The sequence below is a fragment of the Musca domestica genome, unplaced genomic scaffold (genome assembly GCF_030504385.1).
Source record: "Musca domestica strain aabys unplaced genomic scaffold, Musca_domestica.polishedcontigs.V.1.1 49, whole genome shotgun sequence".
NCBI classification, from domain to species: domain Eukaryota; kingdom Metazoa; phylum Arthropoda; class Insecta; order Diptera; family Muscidae; genus Musca; species Musca domestica.
The window spans coordinates 3,214,534-3,240,555 of NW_026712344.1; the positions used below are offsets into that span (position 1 = coordinate 3,214,534).

Genomic DNA, 26,022 nt, shown 5'->3' on the forward strand with positions numbered 1-26,022 from the left:
TCTTAAGTTTAGTTTAAGAAGAACCACGCTACGGTACACAAGCCCCAGTTCATGGCACAAAACGAAGTGACGCGTCAAACAAATCGAGTCTGAAGGAAACGCTACAAAGCATTGGCGAACGGTATAGAGCGGAAAGGCGGTAACGCATGCGCGCATACCAAACATACAGTGTACCACTGAGAAGCAACAACAACGAAAAATAAAATCAAAACGAAAACGAAAAGTGAAACAAGTTTTAACGTTAGCGTTTGCTGTATTGTGGGGTTTTGTCAGTTGGTTTGTTAGTCAGCCAGTTAGCCAGTTTCCTCTTTGTGTGTGTGTTTTTCGGCTTGAATTTCGCATGATACGACAAAAAGTGATGACGCAGAGTGAGTGAGTGACTGACGGTCGGAACGGTCGGTATGCTACGGTGCGAGTGTGTATTTGTGTGCGTGCGTTTTAATATGCAATGAAATTTCTTAATAAGAGAAAAGAAACGAAACAATGAAATAAAGTGAAATGAAAAGAATTAGAAAAAAATAGATAAAAATAAAAAACCAGTAAACCCCAATTACAAAATTAAATTATAACTAAGGAAATTATGTTTTGAAAATAATTGTCAAATAATACTCAAATCGAAATCTAATATAATTACAATTAATCATCAACATCCATCCACGTAGCCTGAAAGAATCACGAAAATAGTAATCAAATCAAAATTTGTCTCTGTTACCAAAAATGACATTGAATTCACGGTGTTCAATTGACGGAAGTTGTGTTCAATTATTCAACTTTAATACAATATGGAGATTATGCACCACCCTAGCTGTTATATGTTTACTCTTTCCTCTACACACAGGTAATATATTTATATTTAAAAAAATAATAAATAAATAAATAAGTAAAAAAATAAAAACAACTTTTCTTTAGTTTGCTACAGTGTGCGGTCAATGAATTATGTTACCAGACGTAACATATTCAGTTTATTAAATTATGGTTAAAAATTATAACGTACTAATGTAGTACACATAAGTACGAATTTCCAAAACAACCTATATCATACAATCCAATAGAAATTTTATTTCAAGAATCCAACTCTACCAATTCTCCCAAAATTTTAATTGTACCAGAAATTAGTACCATTTAGTACACATGAGTACGAGTTTTCAAAATTTTGTATATACCCTAATCCTACAATGCAAATAAATCTGATTTCCAAATTTCAGAATTCTAACTCTTTCGGTTCACTCAAATAGAAATTGTACCAAATTTAGTACCATTCTGTACTAAGTAGATATGGAATTTAGAACGCGAAGGAATTAAATTCCAAATTAACTCAAAATTACAACTAAGCTATGTCTATAGGATTTTTATAGCCTTAACTTAATTTTTGGAAGATAATTGAAAGAGCTATGATATCGCGAAATTTACTGGGAGATTTGTACCCTTGGTATCCTATAAATATACAAATATTACGATGTGTCATTTGCCTGACAAGTCCTATCTTAACGTCTCCATATATGTAAACCATAGAAACAAAGACCACAAAATCCAAATTTACCCTTCACCCAATACCAAATTTAGTAACATATCCAAAACAATCTACATTTCTCCATCCCAGACACCAACAGTGATCCAAAATTAGTATCATTTAGTACTTTTAGAACAATCATAGCACGCATTTGAAAAACCAACACCAGATCTCAACATGTTCTAACCGAAGACATCAACGGTGATATCTATATCGAATTTCATATATATTCTTTCAACCAATACCATATTTCGTATTTTTGTACAACTAAAGTACACATTTCCAAAACCACCTCCATATCTCAATTCCGGATACTAACAAAGAACTCAATATCAAATTTGAAAATTCTAGCCCTATCCCTTCACTTAATAATCAATTTAGTACCAATTAGTACTTTTCGTACAATTATAGTACACATTTCTGAAAACATATAGAGATACCGACGGAGACCTCAAAATCCAATTTGAAGATTTCAGCTCTATTCCTTCACTCAATGCCTAATTTAGTACTTTTCGTACAATTACAGTATACATTTCCAAAACCAGTTCCATATCTCAATTCCAGATAGTAGAAGGAGATCTCAATATCATATTTGAGGATTCCAGTCACATCCCTTCACCAAGTATCAAATGTAGTACCATTTAGTATTTTTCGTACATTTATAGTATATATTTCCAAAACCCAAAAAAAAAAAAATAAAATTCAAGCTTCATCCGTTCGCCCTTAAGCAAACTGTTCCAAATTTAGTACCATTTAGTACAATTTCAAAACCACCTCAATATGTCAAACTTACTTTCCAACTTGATTTTCATACCGAATTTCCGAATATTTTAGTTCTATCTATTCACGTAATACCAAATGAAACAAATTTAGAAGTTTAGTAAAATTTTAGAACTTTTCGTAACCTTTAAGATCGAATTTCCAAATAGCCTTTTGTACATCTATCCTGCTCTCCAATTTAGTACGAGTATCCGTGACTCTCATTCCAAAACTACCACCATACCTCAATCATAAAAACCCATATAAATTTTTTCTTCAAATTTCAGAATTCCAGCTCTATTTGTTCACCCAAATCCAAGTTGTAACAAATTTAGTACCATGTAGTACAAATAAGTACGAATTTCCAAAGCTTCCTACATACTCCAATCCCAACAGTAATCGTAATTCCATATTTCCGGTTTGCAGCTCTATCGGTTCGCAAAATCCGAATCCTACACTCCGACAAATTTCAGGATTCAAACTCTACCGGTTTTCTCAAAATGGAAAATTGTACCAAATTTGGTACACAAATTTCCAAAATTTCCCACATACCCCAATTTACAACGCAACAGTAGTTATACCCTACAAAACTATGTGTTGGGGGTATTATAAGTTTGATTGGGCCAAAAATTATGTAACACCTCGAAATGTTGGTTTCCCACATAGGAAAGTATATATGGATCTTCCTATCTCGCCGAGCTGAGTCGATCTAGCTATGTATGTCCGTCTGTCTATGTTAATTTGTAATCACTCTACAGGTCGCAATTATGGCCCGATCTTCAAGAAATTTAGAGTGTAGGTGGGGCTAATATCAGAATATAACCCTATTTTTTGGAGATGATCGGATAATATTTAGGGTTTAAAATGGACCAAAAACTGAAAAATTTCCTGATTTTGCAGTTGCTCTACAGGTCACAATTATAGACCAATCGAAGCGGAAGTTAGCATGGGGTTAGAGCTTTGGGCTGGGCAGAAGCCTTCCAATTTTGATGGTCATCGGGTAATATTTAGTGGGTGAAATAGACCATAACATTTGTGATAAATAAAAGTCAAAATTTCCATTAAACCGCGAATATTTTTAATGCCGGCGAAATCACAAATAGACGAAGAGGTCAATTCTGGCCGTTACGTAGATGCCGCGAGAAAAATATTGGATATATATATCGAAATATATACAATGTGTATATACAAAGGAAGGGGATGGAGCGATTTTGACAAATTTTGTAAATTTAGAATGCCCTTTTGGCATAAAAGTATATAATCTAACAAAAATCGCATAAAAAGATCCCAATAATGATCTTCATAAAGGTTTTGTAGTATTTTGTGACATTTTTTTATTTTTTCATATTTTTTGTCACATGCGATTTTTTCAATTTGACTTATAATATTGAAGTGTATATTTTGTAATATTTTTTTCACTTTATACCACAGGTTGGGATTATTATATACAGATTGCAATTATAGTCCGATCCTCACAAAATTTTTCACAAAGGTAGGGTTAGGCTCAGAAGGGCTAGGCCTATTGTTTTTAAAGATGTCCGCAATATATTTAGGGGTTGAAATGGACCAACAACGAAAAATGTTCCTGATTTTGAAGCTGTAATAAAGGTCACAAATAGAAACCAAAGGACACAATACACAATAGGCGAACTTTTCCGTTTTTATGCTGATTTCGTTGACGAATATAGCCATATATCGTAGACAAACAAATCGTATTGATGAGTCTAAATTTGGAGATACAGAGGGGCCTTCTGCTTTTGGAGATGATCGCAAATAATTAACCAAAAAATCAGCAAAAAATTTCCTGATCACACAATTGAAGCCAATCGACACGCCTGGTAAGAGAGTAAAGGACAGGAAAGAATTCTAGCTTTTTGTATGACCATTGGATTATATTTAGCTGTAAAATAGACCACAAAAACTAACAGCACAACTGAGTGCGTAAATATTGGGCAAATGTCCCTGGTCAAAATGCTAAGGGTAATATCTGGGCAGTGCTCCGTGACATAATTTCAAAATCGAAATCTTCCAAAATGGTTTTGGGCATAAGGGGGCTTCTAACATATTGTAGTGTTATAGGGTATCACATGGTCGGCCCAACACGACTATAGCTGTACGCGGAAGAAATGTATGCACCGTTTTACTTTTGTTACTACACTGTTTTTATTCATTTAAAGTAATTCTTAAGTTCTACTTATGATAATTTTTCTTAACCTAGTCTAGCATAAAGTGTAAGAGAGAGAGAGAGAGAGAGAGAGTAATAGAGAGATACAAATCTATTCATGCCTGTGCACCATGCCGCCATAAATTCTAGGGGAGGTCATAAAACATGCGTAGCTATCTCACTTGTGTCAAGCAAACATGCTGCACTTCCTTATCAGTATGAGTTAAGATTTCATCCAGTAATCTAACTCAAACATACCACATGCAGCAATTGAATTATTTATTTCTAACTCAAAGGTCTGTTCACCACATTTTCTTATCTTATATAATATGGACTGTATTAAAAAGATCCCTGTTTAACAAATCCCTCTCATCTACACTAGTTAGCCCCGCTATTCTCTTTTATTATAAAAACATGTTCACTTATCCGTGAACATTCTTGGCAGGGGCAACAATACGTATAAAATATAGAAATTATAAAAAGTCAAATAAATCTAAGGGAACAGACATTTTAAGATAAAAGAAACTAAGTTATGGCACCCAGGAAACTCCTCCATCTTTCCAGCCGGTCTATCTTGAACGTCCCACCTCCTTTGTCTGCCGGCTTTAATTTCCAGGCTGAATCCGTTTTATGCATCGTCCTCTTTCTGTTGCGAAAAATGTCATCGTTCTCTTGCAACGCCATCTTGCAGTCCTTTGAAAGTTTATCGCCCCATAGTTCATAATTTCTTGTCTCTCCAGTCTGCCGTTTTCTAGCTGCATGATTTCCACCAGACATCTTCATGGCAACTTTCGCTTCCTTCAGCACCTTATTGCCCCAGCGATACAGACGGATATCCTTGTTCTTCTTCATCTCGATTGTAAATAGCTTATCTTCGACCTCTGCTTCCAACGCCAAATATTGTTGTTCCAAAAACTGAATAACGTCACTTAACTTGTGTGTTTCTCTTGGATTTCTTGTTTGCTGTTCGTACAGCCTTAATCCATTTCTGTCAAATTTCTTTAAAATAACCCTTGCGAAAAATATTTCGGTGTTTTCCAATTGTATATTGATGGATTTAAGGCCTTGAATGCTATTCTTTGTTGTGTCCAGCATCTGCTTCACGCTCTTCGTGGACTCACTATCCATTGTTGGCTGATCCAAAATGTCATCCACCATCTTATTGAATAGCACCCTCCGATTCTCGTATGTTAATTTCAACAACTGTAGCGCCTCGTCATAAGAGTTGTCCTGCGTCCTTAGATGTTGTATTATATGACTCGCCTCTCCTTTTACCGCCGCCTTTAGCCTATGCATTTTTTCCACGTTGGTGTAGTACGGTGCATCGTGCACTAGGCTCTTGAAAAGATCATGAAACGATTCCCATTCACTTATATCACCATTGAATGTGGGAACTTCAATTTCCCTTTTATTGATGATGCTGTACGGCTGCTCCACCTTTTCTGCTATTTTTGAAGAAGCATCTCTGATCGCTGCTAACATTTTTGATTTCTTTATTAACAGTCGTCTCCATTGTTCCTGAATTTCTGGATCGGTTAGTATCTCCCTTTCCGCGGTCTTCACAAGTTTTGCGATAAAATCAAATGCTAACTCTATATCCTTTTCCGTCTCTAGGCTATCCATCAGTATCATGGTACATTCCACCTCTCGTATGATCCCTCTAGCCTCTAACTCGATCTTGGTCGGTGCCGAGCTTTCCAACGAATCGTCCTCCCGGGAGTATGGCCCCACAGCCACATCCCTTTTGTCTGACTCCCTTATGTTCAGATTTGAAGCCCCCTCGTCGCTTTTGCTCGCCAACACCGCCGTTTCTTCCATATCTCGGATGATCGCTCTGGCCTCTAACTCGATCTTGGTCGATGCCGAGCTTTCCAACGAATCGTCCTCCCGGGAGTATGACCCCACAGTCACATCCCTTATGTCTGACGCCTTTTTGCCCAGATTTGAGGCCCCCTCATCGTGTTTGCTCGCCGTCACCGCCGTTTCTCTTGCCGCAATCTCCTTTTGACTCCGCATACTAGGGAAATTCCATTGAATGCTCCTTGCACCCAATTCTTCCCTTTCCTCTGTTTCGGGACGTAGGTTTTGAGTCTCCATTCCTTTATCATCCTTATTGTCTGCCGCCATCAATTTATTGTCTGCTCCAGTTTCTTCAGCTTCTGTTGAGTCTTCGGAAAGCTATTTTTGAGATTTTAATTCTCCGGTTTTAATTTCATCAATTGTTTTTTCAATTTTCTGCATCAATTCTCGGGTGTAGCCGTATTCATCTTTTTTGTTTTGCTGGTTCTTTTATTATTATTTTTTTGTTTTACGTTTAGGCTCGATGGCCCATTTACGAACTTAACCTACCAAAAATGTATATTTCGAGGTGTTACAAATGGAATGGCAAACTTAATATACCCTTCATACTATCGTGGAGGGTATAAAAAAAGAACTTAGTTACAGTGACCCCACTCCGAAACCTTGATTTCCATTCCAAATTTTAAGTTTTTAGCTCTAACCGTTCACATGATACGAAGTGGTACCAAATATAGTACATTTTAGTACTTTTCGTACATTTATAGAGCGAATTTCCAAAAATCCTTTGGTCATTCATCATACACTCTATTAGTGACCTCATTCCAAATTTGAAAGTTCTAGCTCTACTGGTTCCTCAAATGGGAATGATACCATATTTAGTACCTTTTAGTACTCTTCGTACCGTTCAGTCAGTCAATTACTTTTCTCTTTTATTAACATAGATATATAAAAAATGCCTCTATCTTATCCAATTGTTTATTAAATGCGGATATTCTAATAAACCCGCCCAAAGCTGTAAGCGAGCGTACAACAAACCAGCTTTGGGTTTTCTTTGTTTTCAAGTTTCCCTTTCAAGTTTATTGGAGTACGAATCACAGAATACTGAAAAATAAAGAAAATGATAGCATGCACGCCAAAGAGTAATAAACTAAGCTAAGCAGCTGTGCTCAACTGAACTAAAAAAATCTCACATCGAAGAAATTCACTTTCGAACAAAACTAGAGAAACTGGTCTAATGGCTGGCCATTGTGCGGCGGACAACAACTGTCTGTTTGCCGGACAGCCAGCCCCTTGACTACTGGTTGTCTTGCTTGGCTCTCACATCAAGCGACCAATGTTACTTCTTGTCGATGTCGACGTTGTCGTTGTTTTTTTCTTTATTTCGCAAAAACATAAATTAATTCAAAAATAAAAAATAATAATAATATTCACATAGTTTTGCTTAGCATCACCACCTTTCTGATCGCCATTGCATTGTTGTTTGTTTCCTCAAACCACGATTTGCAGATTAATAGGTCATGAATACTGGTTATGCCGAAGACAAGTTCGGACGCAATAACGAACAAAGAAATACCCACATTTAGTCACCATTGAAGTTTAATTGGAAAGAAATGAACTAAAGGTACGGCAATGGCCTCCAAAAATTCTTGGCGAATTTATTTGTTTTTGTTGTGATTAAAATCGGCATTGTTGAGTCATTACTTACTATGTGGTTGGTTTCTTAATTCCAATAAAATTAGAGTATTTTTGATTATGTTTTTTTCCAGAATGATGAACTATGTCCATTATGAGTAATCTTTTTTGAAATACCCTTTAACTTTCGATATGCAAAGGGAATCAGTCACAAATGTAGATCTATTATGTGAGGCTTCCGATAAGTACTTTTAATTTATGTTTGAATACTCTGAGATAGCCTTGGCATACCGTTGCTGAATTTCACCTAGAAATTCTATGTCTCAAATCTTATATCCAATCGTATATCATATTATTTGATAAAGTCATAGCTCCTGATGGAAGTAATAGATTTGCTGCAAAGTATTCACTCCGCAATTTTTATACCCTACAACACTATGTGTTGGGGGTATTATAAGTTTGATTGGGCCAGAATTTATGTAACACCTCGAAATATTAGTTTCCCATATAGGAAAGTATATATGGATCTTCCTAGCTCGCCGAGCTGAGTCGATCTAGCTATGTATATCCGTCCGTCCGTCTGTCCATGTTAATTTGTAATCACATGTCGCACTACATGTCGCAATTATGGACCGATCCTTACAAAATTTTGCACGAAGGTGGGGTTAGGGTCAGAATAGAACCCTATTTCTTTTGGAGATGATCGCCAAATGTTTAGGGGTTGAAATGGACCAAATACTGAAAAAATGGCGGATTTTGCAGTAGCTATACAGGTCGCAATTATAGACCAATCGCACGTAGCTTTAGAGTTTAGGGCGGGGAAGAAGCCTACCAATTTGGGTGGTCATCGGATAATATTTAGTGGGTAAAATAGACCATATCTTTTATGTTGAAAAAAATCAAAATTTTTCATTAAACCGCGAATATTTTAAATCCCGGCGAAATCACAAAGCCATGACAAGGTTACTTCTGATCTTTACATTGATGTTAACATCCATCAAATCGGATATATAGCAAAATATGTGCGATATATATGTCTATCAAAGAAGATATGCTTGAAAGATCTCTTATATGTCGAGAGCGGCTGAACTGATTTTGACAGTTCTCATTAATTCAAAATGGCCTCTTGGCGGGAAAGAAAAAACGTCTAAAAAATCGCATAAAAATGTCTATCTAAAGTTGAAAATATTGATTTTGTAAAATATTCTCATATTTTTTCAATGTTGTCATATTTTTGGCATATTTTCATTTTAAATTAAACATTTGGTAATATTTCTACAGCTAACAAAACTAAGTAGTTAGGATATCAGGATATCATATACAGATCGCATTTATGACCCAATCCTTATGAAATTTTGCATGGGGATAAAATGGAGGGTCAGAATTTGGAGATAATCGCCATATATTTAGGGGTTGAAATGGACAAAAAACTGCAAAATTGTCAGCAAGTCGTAATTATTCCCCGATCCTCACGCGCATTTGAATGGAGGTTACCGGTCATTGCAAAAGCCAAATAGTTTTGGATGGCCATCCAAAAATATTCAATGTGTGAAATAGATTGCCAACTTTTGTAGACAAAATACGAAAATGTCCATTCCAGTGACTTTTTGGAGAATTCACAAATACAGAAAAGACGCACTTCTGACTATTTCGTTAAGGCTGATTTCGTTGAAGAATATAGTCAAATGTCTGTATCTCACATAGATGCGTTTCAGTCAAAAATCAATAATAAAAGTTAATCTTTTGCCACTTCTGAGAGATTATAGGTCTTTGGGAAATATTGGTTCTAGATCTAGGAAGACCATTTAAGTGCAACATCTACCAATAAATTGGAAATGAGCAAATTAGTTAAAGTTGCTATTACTTGAAAATTAGAGAATGAAACCTGATGGTTTTCTTTTATTATTTGTCACAATATCTTGTGGAATTCTTTCGAGTATCTCGCCTATATAAACTGTATCATTTATTGTAGTGTTGTAGGGTATTCAACGGTCGGCCCCGCTCGACTGTAGCCTTTGCTTACTTGTTTTTACCAAACTTTGAAAAATTTGGTACCAAATAAATTGTGAAGCTCAAAAATACCTCTGTCAAATTTTATCGAGATCGCTTCAGATAAGAATATAGCTACCATATATATATTTATCCGATATCAGATTTATGGTGCACCAAATGGTTAATATCAGCCCAAATAAACTGAATTTTTGGCAATTCCGAGTAAATTCATCCTAGAAATAAGTACTTAAAATTTTGTGAAGTCGGTTCAGATATAATTATATTTCATCTGATATGGAATTTAACTCCCTCAAATGCCTAATATGGTACCAGATATCAGATACAGCTCAGAAATTAATGTTTCGTGAGCTGAACATATTGCAATATTCCATTCGGCAAATATTGAAAAATGAGCTCAAGGTAAAGCCATTGAAATTCCTAAAAGTGCAAGAACTTATACCGCAACAGAAAGAAAATAGACTCAAAAGAGCCAAAGAGTTGCTTCGCTTGGCCGATAAGAAAACATTCGTTGTGCAGCATTTTGTAAACAAACAAAATGATCGGGTTTACTTGTAAAAGAGGTCAGCTGAAAATGTGCACCTTCGTTGGCCACTAGAACTCAAGCGCCGGCCATGGTGATGGTATGGGACGCCATAAAAGCCGATGGTCGCTCCTCGCTCGTATTAATCGCCGTGGCATCAGAATAAATGTCGAATATTATCGCGAAAATTGTCTGGAAGGTATATTAAAGCCTTGGGCACGCGAACATTTTGGCGGCAGTCCTTGAACATTCCAACAGGACCATCGCACGCGCCACCCAAGAATGGTTACAAAATGAGGTTCCTCGTTTCATTTCCAGGGCACAATGGCCACCAAAATCTCCGGATACCAATTAGTTGGATTATTGTGTCTGGGGTATTTTGGAAACCCAGGTTGGCACTAAAAAATACCAAAATGTCGATCACCTCAGCGCTTGCTTCGCCGGCAATGGACCAAAATACCGCAGAGCAACATTCGGCAACGTGTGACGGTTTAATTGGTCGTTTGAATTCCATAATTCGTGTCAAAGGAGATCAATTCGAACAAATCTAAACTAATTCTACAATTTGATGCTATATTCGACATTTTCAATAAAATTTAAAAAAATATATAAAAACAAGTAAGCAAAGGCTACAGTCGAGTGGGGCCGACCGTTGAATACCCTACAACACTATAATAAACGATACAGTTTATATAGGCGAGATACTCGAAAGAATTCCAAAAGATATTGTGAGAATTAATAAAAGAAAACCATCAGGTTTCGTTCTCTAATTTTCGAATAATAGCAACTTAAACTAATTTACTCATTTCCAATTTATTGGTAGATGTTGTACTTAAATGGTCTTCCTAGATCTGGAACAAATATTTCCCAAAGACCTATAATCTCTCAGAAGTGGCAAAAGATTAACATTTATTATTGGTATTGGTATATGAGATACAGACATATGACTATATTCTTCAACAAAATCAGCGTTAACGAAATAGTCAGAAGTGCGTCATTCCTGTATTTGTGAATTCTCCAAAAAGTCACTGGAATGGACATTTTCGTATTTGGTCTACAAAAGTTGGCAAACTCCTTCACACATTGAATATTTTTGGATGGCCATCCAAAACTGCTTGGCTTTTGCAATGTCCGGTAACCCCCATTCAAATGTGCGTGAGGATCGGGCGATAATTACGACCTGCTGACAATTTTGCAGTTTTTTGGTCCATTTCAACCCCTAAATATATTGCGATCATCTCCAAAAAGAGTAGGCTTCTATTCTGACCCTCATCTTATCCCCATGCAAAATTTCGTAAGGATCAGGCCATAAATGAGATCTGTATATGATATCCTGATATCCTAACTACTTAGTTTTGTTAGCTGTAGAAATATTGCCAAATGTTTAATTCAAAATGAAAATATGCCAAAAATATGACAAAATTGAAAAAATATGAAAAAATTTTACAAAATCAATATTTTCATCTTTAGAGAGATATATTTATGCGATTTTTTAAACGTTTTTTCTTTCCTGTCAAGAGGCCATTCTGAATTAATGAGAACTGTCGAAATCAGTTCAGCCGTTCTCGACATATATGAGATCTTTGAAGCATATCTTCTTTGATAGACATATATATCGCACATATTTTGCTATATATTCGATTTGTTGGATCTTACCATCAATGTGAAGATCAGAAGTAACCTTGTCATGGCTTTGGATTTCGCCGGGATTTAAAATATTTGCGGTTTAATGAAAAATTTTGAATTTTTTCAACAAAAAAGATATGGTCTATTTTACCCGCTAAATATTATCCGATGACCACCCAAATTGGTAGACTTCTTCCCCGCCCTAAACTCTAGCTACATGCGTAATTCCGCGTCGATTGGTCTATAATTCCGACCTGTATAGCTACTGCAAAGTCCGAAATTTTTTCAGTATTTGGTCCATTTAAACACCTAAACATATGGCGATCATCTCCAAAAGAAATAGGCTTCTATTCTGACCCTAGCCCCACCTTCGTGCAAAATTTCGTAAGGATCGGGCCATAATTGCGACCTGTAGAGTGATTACAAATTAACATGGACAGACGGACAGACGGACGGACGGACATACATAGCTAGATCGACTCAGCTCGGCGAGCTAGGAAGATCCATATATACTTTCCTATATGGGAAACCAATATTTCGAGGTGTTACATAAATTCTGGCCCAATCAAACTTATAATACCCCCAACACATAGTGTTGTAGGGTATAATTATGGCGATTGATATGTTGCAGTTTTTTTCTCGCCCTGTAAATTAAATGGATGATATGCTAACAATTTTTCCAAAAGTATACTCGCAATATCCCATTGTCGAAATTGAATTGAAGAGAGAACTAATTTCGTTTCTTTTGAATACTTAAAAATGGTTTCAAATTTCAATTTTATTTTAAAATCTTTAAAATTTCATAAAATTTTGTGATATTATTATATGATATTATTTTGATAAATAATCTCGTTTGTTAGGGACGTTAAGATTTTAAATGCATTTTAACGGATTTTATTTTTTTTGAAAATTGCCAAATTCGTTACAAATTGTGGAGGGCATTCAAAGTTCGGCCTGGCCGAACTTACCGCTTTTTTACTTGTTAGTACCAAACATGTACAATATTTTGATTTTTTATTCATTTATTTATTTTTTTAATTTTGCTTAACCCTAATGTTCACAACGAAATTATAGATGGAGTACTGGCTATGTAGCTCACAACTGTTACCGGCTGGAGGAATTATAAGAAATACCTTCAAGCAAAACATATTATAATTGTGAATTTATACCAAATTGTTAAACGATTATACACAGCCACAACAAATCAGACATGGAATGGGGTTTAAAATTTTGTTTATCCATATCGATTCCGTAAAGTCGATTGTTGTTGTTGGTTTATTTTACTTTCAAAGAAAAAAGTTATTGCAATTGAATTTGAAATTTTATTTACAAAACAAAACAAGAAACTCAAGTCGCTGGCGAGGTGTTTGTTATTGGACACTGGTACGTACTGTGGTATGTATGTACCATTGTGCTCATGGTACATACATACCACTCACATTCACATTCATTCTTTCATTGTTTATTTGAAGGAGATATGGTTACGTGTAATGTCTTGTAAAACTGATTTCTTTGTCTTTAATTAGGTTCTTTGTTGGTGTTGGTGTTGTAGTTGTTATTTTGTTATGCCTCGTCGACAGAAAAGTTTTACTCAGATAGTGGGTGTTCGTTTGGCATGATGAGTATTGGTTAAATTTTAATGAAGGTCACTCATTGAAAGGGAATGATCCAATCATTTGTAGCTAACGTAATATTTCACTCTATTCATCATCATCATCATTTTTGTTGTCGTCATCATCGTCATCATCTGCGATGGCGGTGAAAATAATGTGTTCAGTGCAGAAATGAAGTCAAGATCAATCTAATAATTGGATAATTATTAGGGGGTAGAGTAAATGTCGATAATGATCCATAACCAATTGTGCTGATAATATATGAACTCAAAAGGGAGACAAAGAAAATGATGATACCATCATACATCTGCATCAAAACAAAACAAAGCATTTTGCAAATAACCATATTTTTTTGAGTAATGCTTTTTGTATTTGGAAAGTGCAATGGTCAAAATGGATTTAAAGTTAAAAAAAATAAAAAAAAAAAACCATATTTGTGTTAATTAGGTTGATAAGTCATATAGTTATATTCTCAATAAATAAAAGGTTTTTGTAACACTTTGCGTAAAAATTTATTTTTTTTCCAAATTTCACTTTACTTTTATAATATACTGAGCATAAAAGTTAGTCAAAAATAGAAGATGAATGTGGCGACGTCTTGTGACCTTTGTCCTCTTCCACCTTCTAGGAAAATGTCGATTTAATATTTCTTAAAATTCCTACATTTTAGGCCAGTAAGGTCTTTGGCAAATTTACTGTCACCACCCAGCTAGCATTTTTTTGAAAAAATCACTTTGGTGAGTCTTCATTGAGTCCTTTTGGCGACCAAAAAATGATTAACTGACTTGTATGATCGAAAAGCGACTCGAAAATGACGCTCTCTAATGAGTGAAAAGAGATCAATTTAATATACAACAACAAAATGTAGGGGAATCGCAAATCAATCATTGAAATGTGCAAAATGTGACCATTTTTCAGTTATTTATTATCGTATTGCGATCATCTAGAGATTGAAAAATGATTAGTCTTAAAAGGATCTTTCAGCTGTTTGAAAAGTGATCAAAATTATGTATTTTTTTTTGCTTGTTTTGTTATGCAAGGGTCATTTTGTTTCTGGACTGACTATCAAAAAGTTGAATTACTGTTCATTTATTAAAAGTGCATGGAGGCGTCAACAGCAAAAGTGTATAATATTGAAAAGTGAAAAAATATGAAAAAGTGTACGTCTGTCTCTTTGTTTATTTATTAATTTTTATAAAGAAAATGTCAGCAAGTTAAATTACAAAAATAGAAAAGGCTAAAATAATAACGATGGCCAAAAAGAGGTAGAAAATTTAATTTTACAAAAAAGAAATAAAACTGAATATGAGAAAAATGAAGAAATGTCCAGAAACGTGAATTGGTTAATTCACTACTTTATAAACTATAAAAAAGGGTTTTTTTCAGATAAATTAGCCTGCCAATACAGCTGGAAGGGGACAGGGTAAATCTGAGTGCAGAAAAGTAAATAAAGGTACAGCAATCAAAAGTAAGTTTGTCTTTTTAACACGTATATAAAGAATTAGTAAAATGGACAGACTTGTACATATTTTATTTCAGATATGTGTCATCTCAAATACTCCAGCAACGACAAGGATATGAACACAATCCTACAAAAACATTTTGTTCACACTAGAGACCGCGTTACAAATAGAAAACGGCCCGATTGCAGTTCCTGATTTTTTATTATTTGATTTTTAATTTTTTTATTTCATTTTCTTATATTATGTTTTACTATATTTTTCATATTTACAATCGCATTTATTGATATTATAGTACAAATTATAGACATAAAAGTTGAATTATTTTTATTTTAAATAAATTTTTATATGAACATATATAATTAAATTCTTTTTTTACGGTACATCCGAATATTTACAAATCACGTGCGTGATTCGTAAAATCGTAAACACTCATATACGACTCATAAATGACTCGAATTTAAGACAAAGGGGACTCATAAAAGACTCCTAAATGACTATACATATGAGTGATATATGACACTTAAACGATTAATAAATTACTCACTTAAGACTCATAAATGATCAAAAAATGACTTAAAAAAGACTCGAAAAAGATTCACAAATTAAGCGTTTTAGCGCAATAAATGATTAGAAAACGATTCGAAAAAGACTCGTAGAACGATCAGAAAATGGTCGAAAAAGACTCTTAACTAATCTAGAGGAAGACTCATATGTGATTTATTTAGAAGAGTCGCGGGAGGTCACGTTTTTCTCCCGACAACTGAGTCTTTTATGATCAGAAAATGCGCTCATATTCCAGCTTTTTAATCGTGCAACCGGATCAAAAAAGACCTGAATATGATTAAAAATTTCAAAAAATGCTGACTGAGCAAGAGACGGATTATTTTGGTCGAAATTTTTTGAGTCTCAAGCGTGTCACGAAATGGTTTCTTTGGATCGTTTTTCAAAAAGAATGTTAATCTGGGTCGCAAAAATTCAAAAAATTCTACAAATATTATTTGTCATAAATTTCTGCTATAATTCACATTTCAAAGATACAATCGAACTTTATATGAATCTAGCAAGAGCCCTCTGCTTCGTCAGCGAAAAGTACACCTTAATATTTTAGATTCGTTGCAACACCTCGAATTATACATTTTAGCCCCCATATAATGATACCTCCCTATTTTCGGTATTTCGGTGATTGTCTGTGCAGGTCCACGGCTTCGTATAGCCCTCATATAACGGTACCTCCCTATATTCGGTATTTTGATGATTTTAGCGACATTATTCACCGGAAATGTTTCAAATTTGGTAATTTAAGTTCGTAACGTATAGCCTCTACATAAGGGTATCTCCCGATATTCGGTATTTTGAAGATTTCAGCTACATTACAGGGTGAGATAAAAAACTGCAACAAAGTTAAACGCCATCATTTTTACATATTTATACCCTATACCACAAGGTGGTCAGGATATTATGTCTTTGTGCATTTGTTTGTAACAGGCAAAAGGAAACGAGATAGACCCATAGTTCCTCTTGATGATCTACATAGAATCGCATTCTGAGTCGATTTATGCATGTCCGTCCGTCCGTCTGTCCATGTATTTTTGTGAACAAAGTACACTTCGCATTTATTACCCTATCCAGATGAAATTTTGCACAAATCATTTGTTTGGCTCAAGGACGAACCCTATTGAAATTGGAGACAATCGGTAAAAATTTAGATATAGCTCCCATATATATCTTCGTCCGATTTGCCTTTTATTGTGTACCAAACGTGTAATATCAACCCGAGTAGTATGGAATTTTGCACATACAACCAAATTAGACCTGAAAATAAGTATGCCAAATTTGATCGAAATCGGTTCAGATATAGCTATAGCTCCCATATATATTGTTCATCCTATTTGTTATTTTTGTCCTCCGAAGCCGTATTATGCACTCTGTAACAACAATATTTGGGGAAATATATCAAATACAGCTCAGAAATAGCTTTGCTAATTTTTTTTTTATCGAGATCGGTTCGGATTTGAATATATCTCCCATATATAACTTCGTCTTTTATTGTGCACCAAATCTCTAATATTTGTCCAAATGGAATGAAATTTGGCACTTACGACCGAATTGAGTCTAGAAGTTAGTATGTGAAATTTGGTGGAGATCGCTTCAGATATAGCTATAGCTCCCAAATATATTGTTCATCCGATTTGTTACATTTGTTATCCACAGCCGTAATATGCACTCCGTAACAACGATATTTAGGGAAATATATCAAATACAGCTCAGCAATATTTTTGCTAAATTTTATCAAGATCGATTTAGATTTGGATATTGCTCCCATGTATATCAAATGGGCAATACAAGTCCGAATTTAAAAGATATAAATGCTTCGGCGTATTTAGTCTTTTGAACTTAAAATTATAATTATAATCATAGCGTGTATGATTGAATTCTCCCATAAACACTTTTAATTGTTATGTGGAGCTCTACTAAATTAGCAAAGTGGTTTAGGGTATCATAAAGTCGGCCGTGCCCGACTTTAAGACTTTTTTTTAATTTTATTGAATGGAAGGAAAAATGTCAGAAATAGCATCAATTTTAGAAGTTTAAATTTAGATTTGCTCGAATTGGTCACCTTTGGCACGAATAATGGCCTTCGATCGGCCAATGAAACCGTCACACGCCGCCCGAATGTTGCTCTGCTTGAGGTGATCGACACTTTGGTATTTTTTAGTGCCAACCTTGCTTTCCAAAATACTCCAGACACAATAATCCAACGGATTGGTATCCGGAGATTTTGGTGGCCATTGTGCCCTGGATATTAAGCGAGGAACTTCATTTTGTAACCATTCTTAGGTGGCGGATGCTGAGTGCTATGGTGCTGAGTCCTGTTGGAATGTCCAAGGTCTGCGGCCAAAATGTTTGAGTGCCCAAGGCTTTAAAACACCATCCAAAATATTTTCGCGATAATATTCGGCATTTATTCTGATGCCACGGTCGATAAATACGAAAGGGGAGCAACCATCGGCTGTTATGGCGGTCCACACCATCACCATGGCCGGCGCTTGAGTTCTGGTGGCCAACCGAAGGAGCATATTTTCAGCTGACCTGACCTCTTTGGCAAGTAAATACGATCATTTTGTTTGTTTACAAACAACTGAACAACGAGTGTTTTCTCATCGGAGAAAACCAAATTCGGCAGTTCACCACTTTCGGCCAAGCGAAGCAACTTTTTAGTTCTTTTGAGTCTATTTTCTTTCTGTTGTCCTTTCACTTTTTGGAATATCAATGGCTTTACTTCGAGCTCATTTTTCAATATTTGCCGAATGGAATATTGCGATATGTTCAGCTCACGAGCCATTTTTTAGCCACTGCGACGCGGGTTTCGATCAAGTCGCTTCTTTACTTTTCGAACCATTTCTGCTGATGTTGCTGTTTTCTTCCGTCCACTTCCTTGACGTTGGGCTATGCTACCAGTATCACGATAACGAGTGATGGTACGAGACACAAAATATGTATTCACATTTTAATGCTGGAGTACTCTAACGATAGCCACTTGTAGTTTTTTCAGCCCAATATAATGAAATCACACTATCACGCTTGAATTCCATCACGAATAATTTTTTTCCTGGAAAATTCTCACCAAAATGCTTTTGTAAGTTTGTAAACAATATAATGAGCTGTCACTGGACTATTTTTAACGGTTGTCGGACGAGTGGAAGTTGGTTGCAGTTTTTTCTTCTCACCCTGTATATCGGTCCACTCCTTCTGGTACCTCCCCCACAAAGGGTCAATTTTATTCCATTCAGACTTGGCACATCTCAATATTTCCATGACCACAAGATCTTTTATAAAGATGGTGGAGATCAGACCATTCCTTCTGGTACCACCTATCAAAGGGTCAAAATTTTAAATAACCAAAACGATCATAAAATCCAAAAAAACATCAAAAGCAAAATTTTTGCTAACACAAGATCTATTGTAAAGATGATATATATCTTCGAGCCCTTCTGGAACCTCACCCACAAAGGGTTAACATTTTCAATACTTTTGTCGGTCATAACTTGCGAAACATGTCGGCGATTCATTACAACTTGCTATATCTAACCATTTCTATGAACCAGAAATCTGAGATGAATATAGAATTTTTGATTTCGCATAAAATTAGATATAAATGTTGGATTTTCTTGCAATTTTGCCCATACCAATATTTTTTATCTGTATTAGATGAAGTACGAAAATGGAATACTTCGGTCGACTAAATCTGGTACCTCACACACATTTTAAGTGAAGTAGTCGATATAGTCCAAACCTGGAACGTCACAATATTTATATCATATTTATTTTGGTCCGATACGAAATGAATATATTGCCCCATTCCGTCGGAGCCTACCCATGGGTCAACAATTTGAATATTCCTAACAGAAATCAAAATATATTCAAATAATCGAACATTGGCTAAGAGTATACATCTGTCTGCAAAACCGATTGATACTTTTTACTCGTATTTGTTTCAATTTATTTCGTGTTAAAGCTTCAAACAAAAAAATATTATTTAATTTCTTACTTTTCCCTTCTATTTGCAGAATCGGCTGGCAGTTTAGATGATGAAGATGGTCCCTACCAAGGCAAATATTTAGGCAAAATAAATTCCTACCATCACCAGGTAAGCATTTCAAAATTAACTTTTTTAAGATACTTAGAGTTTAAAAAAAAAAATTATCTTTTCCCAGGTATCTGGCGATGTCTATGCTGTGAATGAATTTACCTTCCTTTTTGTGGGATTTAATTATGATGGTAACGGTGCTGATACATTTTTCTGGGCGGGTACCTCCAATCGGCCAGGACCCCAGGGTTTCATTGTACCAGATGAATATGGCAAGTAAGTGGGAGAAAAGTGATTCCTTTTTGAATTTCTGATAAGAAATTTTATCTATTATTCTTTTCAATTTCAGAACAAATATCCTAGACCGTTATCACAATAAGGACTTTACTCTACAGTTGCCGGATCGCAAGAAAATCACCGAAGTCAAATGGTTGGCTGTTTACGATTTGAATAATCAGAATAATTTCGGTGATGTCTATATACCCGATGAATTTGAACCGCCACAGCCCCAGTTGGGTGGGACATTCTCGAAACGTAGTCATAATGTTAGCAGCGGTGCTATTGAAATATTGGATTCAAAGACAATTCGCATACCCGATTTCACCTATGATGGTAAGGGGAAGAGGACATTCTTTTGGACTGGGGTAGGGGCACAGCCATCTAGTCGTGGCGGCAAAATACCCGATGAAATGGGATAGTAAGTTGAATTGTGGGAACTCCAATCCAATTGAGTCTAATGATATTTTTATTTTTCAAGTTTGGATCCCATTCGAGAATATAAAAAGGAGACCATCACCTTAGAATTGCCTGGAGATAAAACCATTTTTGATATTGATTGGATAAGCATCTATGATTTGGCGGATAATGAAAACTATGGCCACGTTTTGATAGCAGATAATCTAAATGTCCCACCCTCGTTGGTGAAAATTACCCCCTATGAATTTGCCCTACCCAATTGCCGGCAGTTGCACAAAAATCTCCAGGTTTCGTGGGAGGTATTTGGCCCGCAGATAACTTTCCAATTATCTGGCCAAGTGGAAAAGGATGACTATATGTCATTTGGTTTATCTGGCTCGGACACTTCATCGCAGATGATAGGTGGTGATGTGGTTGTGGCCTATATCGATGATATACGTGGCTATTCGGTGGATTATAACATAACCTCTTTGGCACCCTGTGTCCAGGTGTTGGGCCAAAATAAGGGTGTGTGTCGTGATGATGTTGTCGGTGGCTTGGATAGTTTCCAATTGAATACCTACAGCCGCAAGGATGGCATAAATACTTTGACTTTCCGCAGAACGCTGATATCTTGTAAGTTGGTATAATTCGAATTGCATTCTATTACGTGGAATTAATTTGTGGTTTGTGTTCCCTTAGCTGATCCTGGTGACAAAGAAATACGTTTGGATCGTAGCAACTATATTATTTGGGCCCTTGGCCAATTAGACACCAACTATGAACCGGCCTTCCACACCTACTATCCCAAGAGTGACGTTCTAATCGATTTCAATACAACGGAACCTGTGAATGACTGCTTCAGTTTTACCAAACATGTCGATAATCCCATTCAGACATGGGAGAGGGTTAAAATTTTAGATCCGTATGTGCCTGAAATGTTATTTTTTATATTGGTGAATTATGAAATTTTAATTTTTTTCAGAACTGTTCGTACATTCAATGCCTATTTGGGTCCATCGGGTGGCCAAAAAGCCTATCAGGGTTGGACGGGTAAGTAATGTTGATATGAGCTAATATTTTAAGACAAAATGTTACAAATCATCGTCTTATTGGTATTAGGCAAGTGAACGATTGAGTCATTGGATGACAGAATGATATATTTTTAAATGGAATAGGAAAAGTGACTTGTTGCTACAAGTTTATGTCGATTCAGCAATGTCCCTCCGTCAGTCTGTGCATTTGTATAAATCGCCCTATCTTCCTACCGGATTAAAATATGTTCATACATTTTTGTGGAAAAGTATTTTAAATACTTCGAATTATTGACATGGGAAATGGGTCATATACAGGGTGAGATAAAAAAATGAATGAAAGCAAAAAATGTCGGAAATATCATCAAATTTTAGAATAAGTTTAATTTTTTTCGAATTGGTCACCTTCGACACGAATTATGGCCTTCAAACGGCCAATGAAACCGTCATACGCTGCCCCAATGTTGTTCTGCGATATTTTGGCCCATTCCCGGCGAAGCGCTTGCTTGAGGTGATCGACACTTTGGTATTTTTTAGTGCCAACCTTGCTTTCCAAAATACTCCAGAAACAATAGTCCAACGGATTGGTGTCCGTAGGTTTTTGTGGCCATTGTGCGCTGGAAATGAAGCGAGGAACCTCATTTTGTAACCATTCGTGGGTTACGCGCGCTGAGTGCGATGGTGCTAAGTCCTGTTGGAATGTCCAAGGTCTTGCGGCCAAAATGTTTGCGTGCCCAAGGCTTTAATACGTCCTCCAGAATATTTTTGCGATAATATTCGTCATTTATTCTGATGCCACGGTCCATTAATACGAGCGGAGAGCGACCGTCGGCTGTTATGGCGGCCCACACCATCACCATGGCCGGCGCTTGAGTTCTGGTGGCCAACCGAAGGTGGCAAGTAAACACGATCATTTTGCTTGTTTACACACTGCTGGACAACGAATGTTGTCCAATGTGCCGAATGCAATATTGCGATATGTTCAGCTCACGAGCCATTTCTCGGCCACTGTGACGCGGGTCTCGATCAAGTCGGCTCTATACTTTTCGAACCATTTCTACTGATGTTGCTGTTTTCTTCCGTCCACTTCCTTGACGTCGGGCTACGCTACCAGTATCATGGTAACGAGCGATGGTACGAGACACAAAAGATTTATTCACATTTAAATGCTTAGAAATTCGTTGCAGTTTTTTCATCTCGTCCTGTAGGTCCAAGTTGTGGTACTGCTCGCATTTACCGGTTTAACTTACACCGAGTAACTTACACTGTGTAACCAAATTCCTTTTTTCCCTAAATAATTGTCGTACACGTACAGGGCAATTTGGAATGTTTACTACGCAAAGTGAACTAAATTAATACGGAGGGTTTATTAAGTTTTGACATTTCGTTCGTAACTTCCAGACCCCTCAAAGGGGTTATATTCTTGATCAGCATTAGATTTAATTTCGATTTAGTGATGTCCGTCAGAAAGACATGAAGTAGGTAAATACAATTTTGCTCAGATATGTTTAGGTCTGTAGGACTTTTAGTATTGAAATAGAGGTCCACGTTTTGGTATAGACTTCATATAAATGTACCGGCAAATTTAAGATAGTCAAAAATTCCAACCGAAATTGCTGTAAATTGGGAGCTTCTGTTCCCAGGACATAGGAAATATTCTTGCAGATAACTTTTGGTATAGCCCCCATCAAACTGTACCAGCGAATCTAAGGTTTTTTTAAGTGTTCGGTATTTTAATAATTTTAACTTAATTTTTTTTTGTTAAATTGTTTGAAATTTCCTTTGTAGGGGAGGTACCAGAAGGGGTGGAACGAAATATCCCATATTTACAGCAGATCTATTGTTAGTAGAAGTATTAAGATGTGTGAAATTTGAAGAGAATCAGATCCTTTTTTTCTGGTTTAACGATTACTCGTTTTCCAAATTCTGATCCTTTGTGGGGAGGTACCAGAAGGAGTGGACCGACATATCCCATCTTCACAGCAGTAGAAATAATGGGATGTGTGAAATATGAAGAAAACCGGATGCTTATTTCGGATTTTATAATTGTTTTTGATTTCAAAATTTTGACCCTTTGTGGGGGTGATACCAGAAGGAGTGGACCGACATATTCCATCATCACACCAGACCTTGGATTAATAAAAAACATTGTGTGTGTAATTTGAAGACAATCGGACTCTTACATCATATTTTATAAGAGTTATAATTATTCAAAATGTTTACCCTTTGCGGGGAGATACCTAATGGAGTGGACCGACATTATCCATTTTCGCCCCTGACATAGCACTGATGCAAATATTAAGATTTGCAAAGATGGAACAAAATCGAATTATTCTTTCTCTGCAACAAAAAATTTTCTCTGAAAATATTGACCTTTTGAGGTCCACATTTTGATGTAACCTCTATTGTACCACCAGATTTAAGGAGTCTTGTCTGTTTTAATCATGTTTTTCAACAGAATTTGCTATATATCTAAAGAACGCCTTTGCAAAGAACTGTCTATATGGATCCAAGTGTAGGTTTAGTGCTCATCTAACTATACCGTCCCGATATTCGACATTTTGTGACTTGTGTCACATTTTTCACGGAAATCGTATCAATTTTGGAATTTTGATTTCGGTGTTTTGATGATTTTAGCTACAATTTTCACCGGAACTATTTCTAATTTGGACTTCGCAATGGGTACTACCTTCCTATGACAGACAATTGGCGGTGCAGTGAAGATCCACGTCTTCGTAAATCCCCCATATAACTGTACCTCTCTTTATTCGGTATTTTGATGATTTTAGCTGCATTTTTAAGAGAATTATCTCAAACTTGCTATTTGGAGTTCGTAATAACTGGACCGATAAACTTTATAATAATATTACGATGTACCAAGTTGGATGGTCCGATTTAGTTTGGTGGTCGGATACTCCCTTCGAGAGTTATCTTGCGCATCAGCCAGCCAGACAGACGGGCGAACAGACGAACGGACCCCCCCTTCTGAAACGGGTTTGTTTCAACGAGACCTAGGGTCTAAACCCGTTATTTCGATTAGGCAGGTTTGGGCCGTATGATATATACCCTCTGTATTCATATGGCTGAGGGTGTAGAATCATTAAAGATAAAGTGCATGCTACCGTTTTATGGGGTCCACACCCATTTTTTTGATAATTGTTGGTACCTTTTGCTGCGAATTTCCAAAAACCCCACCTTATGTCCCACCTACATTTGAAATTTCCAGCCCCAGTGGTTTTTTCCTGGACCCTGGCAATAGTCTGTTGTCCCTAATTTCACATTTATATATTTGACTGGTCTTAATATGAAAATAATGTTTAAGTACAAGGCCAAATAATATGTTAGGCTTAGAAGTGAACTCAGGACATATAAGGGTGCAAGTACATAAAGAGCTTGAAGTCATGGCTAGGCATATTTTGTGACATTTCATAAAGGGATTACAGGGCCGCACTAAAATCCTGCCGTCGTTTTCGTAATTTGACATTAATATGCCTAGATATGACTTCAAGCTTGTTATGTACTTGCACCTTAACTCCTATAACATTTCAGAATTTACCCTTAATCAATTTCTATTTCTTAAAAAATTGTCTTCATTATTTTTCAGGACACGTATCCAGTGGCTTGGCTTGGTACATAAATGGTTATATGATTCCGGAACTTTTTATGAAACGTGGATTGACATATGTTTTCAAGGTAACTATTAAACAAATTTTTAGATTAATATATTTAAAATCTCTATTTTCATTTAATAGGTCCGTGGTGGTAACAATCCCCATTCACCCGACAACTACCATCCGCTGGTAATAACCGACGAACCACGCGGCGGGTATGATCGTCTCAGTGATGCCAAACAGAGTGAAATTCGTGTCTTGGCCGGTGTTGAATTTACAAGGCGTGGTCGGCCTAAACCCACTGCTGCCGGTCCCCTGTGCATTTCACGTTATCCGCCTGGCTATGATCGGCGATTGGATGATAACTTCCCTAGTTTTAAGAAATTCAATCGTTCCCTAATAACCGATTGTCCGCCCGAAGAGCCGGCCTATTTGGAAATCACACCGAACATAACGTGGCCCGATGTGGTCTACTATAATAGTTTCACCCATGCCAATATGGGTTGGAAAATCAATATTATCGATAATTATAATAATGTCAGGAATTCGGGAGAATCCATGCAGCAGCTGCATGTTTTCGTAGCACTTGCTGCTGTTGTGGTTTCTGTGCTGAGACTATGAAAATTCGAAAAAAATGCATGTTCGTACGTACATTCATTGACTGATTGATGTTATTATTATTTGTTAGATAATTATATAAATGTGTACATGTCTGTGTGTATTTATACATACATACAGTATGTAGCGATATGTGTGTAAAACAAAACAAATGATCATTTAATATTTCCTTTTTCTTTATTTAACAAATGTCCATTATTCTCGCTCTCATAGTCTTGTTTCGATTTTTTCCTAAATGTCTTTTGATAAGTCAAAAAATATATGTATGCGTCAGCTTATGTACATACATGTGTAAGATTTTAGTCAATAAATTAAATTAAAATTAAATATAAGTTTTTTCTTTTTGAAGGTGCCTAACGCAATTTCCTCTGAAAAGTCAGCAAATCAGTAGTTTTA

The 26,022-nt window shown here is 36.1% G+C and overlaps 1 protein-coding gene across 1 annotated transcript; it reads left to right on the forward strand.

Annotated features, from left to right (window-relative positions):
• On the forward strand, positions 1-25,913 carry LOC101891745 (protein Skeletor, isoforms B/C). The gene is made up of 9 exons (XM_005179584.4): positions 1-838; positions 19,669-19,748; positions 19,816-19,964; positions 20,038-20,385; positions 20,446-20,999; positions 21,066-21,288; positions 21,349-21,416; positions 25,002-25,090; positions 25,150-25,913. Exons 1-9 carry the CDS (start codon positions 718-720, stop codon positions 25,627-25,629), a joined length of 2,112 nt encoding a protein of 703 aa, XP_005179641.2. The 5' UTR covers positions 1-717; the 3' UTR covers positions 25,630-25,913.
• Positions 25,914-26,022: the final 109 nt, after the last annotated feature.

Excerpts from the sequence above, each read along its gene's own strand:
- LOC101891745 (XM_005179584.4), top strand. The coding sequence starts at position 718 with ATGACATTGAATTCACGGTGTTCAATTGACGGAAGTTGTGTTCAATTA. Across the intron at positions 21,289-21,348 it reads AGGGTTAAAATTTTAGATCC|AACTGTTCGTACATTCAATG; the intron begins GTATGTGCCTGA and ends AATTTTTTTCAG. Across the intron at positions 25,091-25,149 it reads GATTGACATATGTTTTCAAG|GTCCGTGGTGGTAACAATCC; the intron begins GTAACTATTAAA and ends TTCATTTAATAG.